This window comes from Alligator sinensis, unplaced genomic scaffold (genome assembly GCF_000455745.1).
Source record: "Alligator sinensis unplaced genomic scaffold, ASM45574v1 scaffold874_1, whole genome shotgun sequence".
NCBI lineage: Eukaryota > Metazoa > Chordata > Crocodylia > Alligatoridae > Alligator > Alligator sinensis.
This window is the reverse complement of record NW_005842302.1, coordinates 1,070,057-1,074,740: the sequence shown is the minus strand read 5'-3', so window position 1 is coordinate 1,074,740 and position 4,684 is coordinate 1,070,057. Positions and strand designations below refer to the sequence as shown.

General features: G+C 48.5%; 1 protein-coding gene across 1 annotated transcript in view; it reads right to left on the bottom strand.

The window, feature by feature from the left end:
- FANCI (FA complementation group I) overlaps nt 1-4,684 on the bottom strand; it is a 28,923-nt gene that overhangs the window by 18,479 nt on the left and 5,760 nt on the right. The window contains exons 9-10 of the mRNA XM_025209667.1: nt 632-770; nt 1-2 (exon numbers count right to left, since the gene is read on the bottom strand). The exon at nt 1-2 is cut by the window's left edge and continues 188 nt beyond it. Coding sequence (XP_025065452.1) covers nt 1-2; nt 632-770 — 141 coding nt within the window. The remainder of the gene's footprint in view (nt 3-631; nt 771-4,684) is intronic.

Below are 4,684 nucleotides of genomic sequence, written 5' to 3'. Positions count from 1 at the left end.
AACTTAATAAAGGAAAAAACTTAGACTGCAACATCCAGATTAACAAAATGTTCCATGGTCCTTCGGGGATCCAGTGCAGGGTGGCAGCTTTGTGACAGACATGCATTCAGGTCTCCATATGGGACGCCCTCCATAGTGCCCTCCAGCCAGCAATTAGGAGAAAGGAATGTCACAGGTCCTGAGCAGCTTCCTATTGCCTTTGTACGAGACTCTAGAATGACAACTGGCTGACAGATGGGAGATGACAGAACTAAGCGTGGTGTGCTTAAAGGAGCATGGCTAAGTGAGGATCTAGCCCTCACCCTGACCAGAAATCATGCAAAGCTACAATAGGAAGCCTTATTATAAACAACCAGTCATCATTACCATTAAGGAAGCAAGTGGTCAGATTTATATTGCAGGTTGCTGAAATAGATAAGGCTGAAATTTAGGAGGCAGCTGTGCCAAAATGCTCTTCCAAAAAATAACATTTTTGGGGGAGGGCAGAGTGGGGGGAAGGAAATCAACATCAGTTTTCACTACACTCACCTTAGCAGCAGTGGGCTGGCTCCCACAATGTTCCCAGCTGGGCCAAGAGCTGTCTCTCTCCCCCCAGAGTTTCTGAGCTCTGTGTAATGTTTCAGCCACTCACCTATTTTCTACCACTTCCAGAATTATGGCAGATACATTATACTGCTGAGGAAACAAATCCTGCAGGAATTTTGAGCCCTGGATTAACTGCTGGTCCTTGCAGCTCTTCATGATCGATGCTTTCAGGAAGTCAAAAACCTAGAACGTGAAAGTGCTGAGTGAGAAGATTGTCCACATCCCTCCTGAAGGTAGCCTCAGGAGGAGGGGACTTGATTCTTGTTAAACTGAGAGCAGTCTAGAGCAAAGGAAACTGCTTACACAGCTCTATCGAAGTAGCTGCATACGTTTTCCCCCAGCATAGTTATTCCCCACTTTACTCCCAGGGGTAACCAAGATGCAAGAGAAGCCAGAAGGATATTTGCTGCCATCCCTACCCTATTTTGGACACAGATAATGGCCACCTTAGAACCAAAATTAATTCAAAGTGAAGGAGTTGCCATCAGCCTCATCCTCTCGCACCCCTTCATATCAGAGCCATTTCCCCCCACAATAGTCATGTCCCAATTACTATTTTATGGGCTGAGAGGACTCTGCAGAGGCTCATTTCAATGCTCAGTAGCTGAGGTATGCAAGAATGAGGATAAAGTCCTCTTCCTTCACGATAAGAATGTGTAGTTCACAGGAACCCCAAAGTGCTCTTGAGTCCTGTGTAGCTCCTCAAGGAGTTGCTACTAGCCCATTCATCTAACCATATTTGTTTCTTATTATTATCATGTCAGTGGGGCCGGATGAGCTTCATCCCAGGGTCCTGGAAGAACTGGCAGAGGAGATCTCAGAGCTTTTAGCAATGATTTTCATGAAGTTGTGGGAGACAGGTCAAATACCAGAGGACTGGAAAAAAGGCCAACACAGTGCCCCTTATTAAAAAAAAAGGCAAGAAGGAGGACTTGGGGAACTACAGACTGGTTACTCTCACCTCACTACCTGGGAAGTTACTAGAGCATAACTAAGGAAGGCCATTTACAAGCATCTGGAGGAAAGGCTGATCAAAAGCAGCTGGCACGGATTTGTGAAAAAACAAATTGTGCCCAACAAACTTCATCTCCTCCTTTGACAAAGTAACTACTTGGGTGGATGAAGGCAATGCTGTGGATATAGTGCATCTCAGGGGCAGGCAATTATTTTGGCTGGTGGGCCACTTAATGAGTTTTGGCGAGCTGTCAAGGGCCACAGATCTTTTAGAAGATACATATTTGAACAAATTATAGATAAAAACATATCACATACTAAAAATCAAACATCAACTATAACATATTTTAATTTTATTTAAAGCATTATTTTAATTCAGATTTTTTTTGAGTAGTGTATATAGAGGCAATTGCCTCTATATATAGAGAGCTCAAAATAGCTTTATATTTTATATAGCTCAAAATAAAGTCTTACACTTGTATATTGCATGCATGGGTGTTGGGGTTGGGGGTTGCCCACATGCTAGATCCTGGGAGCCAGCAGTGGGTGGGGGGGGAAGGTAGGGGAGTGCAGGTGGCATGTGCAACAGAGCTCACCCAGGCAGTGAATTGCGGTGCAGCTGCCCCCGCAAGTCTGCATGGGACCAAGCCCTGCCTGCTCGCACCTGGGGTAGCCCACACTGTGCTCCCACCCACACCGGCCGACAGTACTGCCCTGACCCTGTCCAGTGCATACAGAACTGCTGCTGCAGCCAATGTGATAAGCAGCCTGCCGGCAGGTTAGCTGTGGGTGGAAGGTGGCCAGGAGCTAGAACTGGAGCCCAATGCACTGGGGCAGGAGCCACATGGCTGCAGCTTCCCCTATGTCTGGCAGGGCACATGGTGCCTGGCACGTGTCCCCACAGCCAAGCCCTATGAGGAGAGACTGGGGCACCTGGACCTCTTCAGCCTCCGCAAGAGAAGGTTGAGAGACGACCTTGTGGCTGCCTATAAGTTCATCACGGGGGCACAGAAGGGAATTGGTGAGGTTTTATTCACCAAGGCGACCCTGGGGGTTACAAGAAATAATGGCCACAAGCTAGCAGAGAGCAGATTTAGACTGGACATTAGGAAGAACTTCTTCACAGTTCGAGTGGCCAAGGTCTGGAACGGGCTCCCAAGGGAGGTGGTGCTCTCCCCTACCCTGGGGCTTAAAGAGGAGGTTAGAAAACAATTTAGCTGGGGTTATCTGAACCCAGTACTCTTTCCTGCCTATGCAGGGGGTCCGACTCGATGATCTATTGAGGTCCCTTCCGACCCTAACATCTATGAATCTAGGTCACTACTGCAGCAGCAAAGCTGTGTACACTGGCTAGGGCCATCAATGGGTGCAGGGCAGGTGCGGGTGGCATCACGGTGCAGGCTGCCCTGGGCGGGAGCAGGCAGGGCTCAAACACACGTGGCACACTCCAAGGACAGCCACAGGCTGGGTGCAATCAATTGGCAGGCCATATTTTGTCCAACCCTGATGTATTTAGACTTCAGCAATGCTTTTGACAAGGTCCCACATGACCATCTCATAAACAAACTGGAGAAATGTGTGGTGGATAAAACTATTACAAGGTGGACAGATAACTGGCTCAAATGGCCACAAGCAAAGGGTAATTATTCATAGGTCCATGTCAGAATGGCAGGAGATTTCAAGTGGAATCCCACAGGACTCTTTTTTTAGCCCAGTGCTATTCCACATGATTATTAATGATTTTGATGCTGGCATAGAAAGCTTCTTGAGCAAGTTTGTGGAAGACACAAAATTAGAAAGGACTGTGAACATGCTGGAGGATGCAAGCACAATTCAGAAAGATTCTGAAAGACTGGAAAGTTGGACTAGTTAACCAGATGAAGCTTCAATGCAGACAAATGCAAGATGCCACACCTAAGGAGGAATGATCAAAAACACAAATACAAAACGGGGGACACCTAACTGGATGACAACACTGTAGAAAAGGACTTGGGAGTCTTGGCTGACCACAAACTCAATATTAATCTGCAGTGTACATAAAAGGCCAATGTGGTTTTGGGATGCATCAATAAAAGCATCAGGTGCAAGACATGGGAGGTAATAGTTGCTGCTCAGTACTGGTTAGGCCTCATCGGGAGTACTGCGTACAGTTCTGAGCTCCACATTTTAAAAATAGCACGGAGAAGTTAGAGAGGGTCCAGAAGTGGACAACAAAGATGATCAAGGGCTTGGAAAGCAAGTCACATGACAAGAGGCTGAAGGAGCTAGGCATGTTCAGCTTGTGGAAAAGTTGTTTAAGAAGGGAAATGATAGCAGTCTTCAAATACCTGAAGGGCTGCCATAAAAGAGAGAAAACACACCTTTCTTCTCAATCACCCCAACCCACTGCCAGATGGAACTGGTGGGTGATGCCTCCATGGAAACCACGCCCTGTCTGCAGGGGGTCCTGGGTCACTCAGCCGGGTGGATGGGATGGGGCTGCAGGTGGGCAGGGAGGGGTGTCCGGGAGCAGGATGGGCGAGTGGGGGCCAGGATCATGGCGGGGTTGACAGTTCAGGGATGGGGTCCCGAGCACAGCAGTAATCCACTGCCCACACACCCCTGCCCACAGAATTGGCACCCATCCCAGGGACGTGCAGGGAGTAGATTGTGGCTCTGGTCCAGCCCCTGCCCACCCATCCTGCTCCTGAATGCCAATCCCTTCCTGCCCACGGCCCCATCCCATCTGCCCAGCCAAGCACATCCTGCCCACAGGGGGTCCCGAGCCAGTCTAATTAGAGATCCTGCCCACCTGCTCCATCCAGTGCCCCCAACAATGGCTGTGGGACAGACAGGCCCAGATAAGATCAACTGCCATCCACACCCCGAGGCCTGCAGCACCTCATCAGAACTCCTTGCATAGCACTCCAGACCAAAAACTGCACACCTCTGATTTAGATTATGGTTGTATGGAATGGTTTAGATAGGGATGATCCTGCCTCAGGTAGGGGATGAACTAGATGACATCTAAAGGTCCCTTCCAGCCCTACTTCTCTATCACTATCACCCTTGAGAGTATGTATGAACTAAGCCATTCCATTCCTTGCTCCTATCTGCATAGCACCCACAGCACACCAACAAGCAGCTCTTTACAGAGAATCCCCAG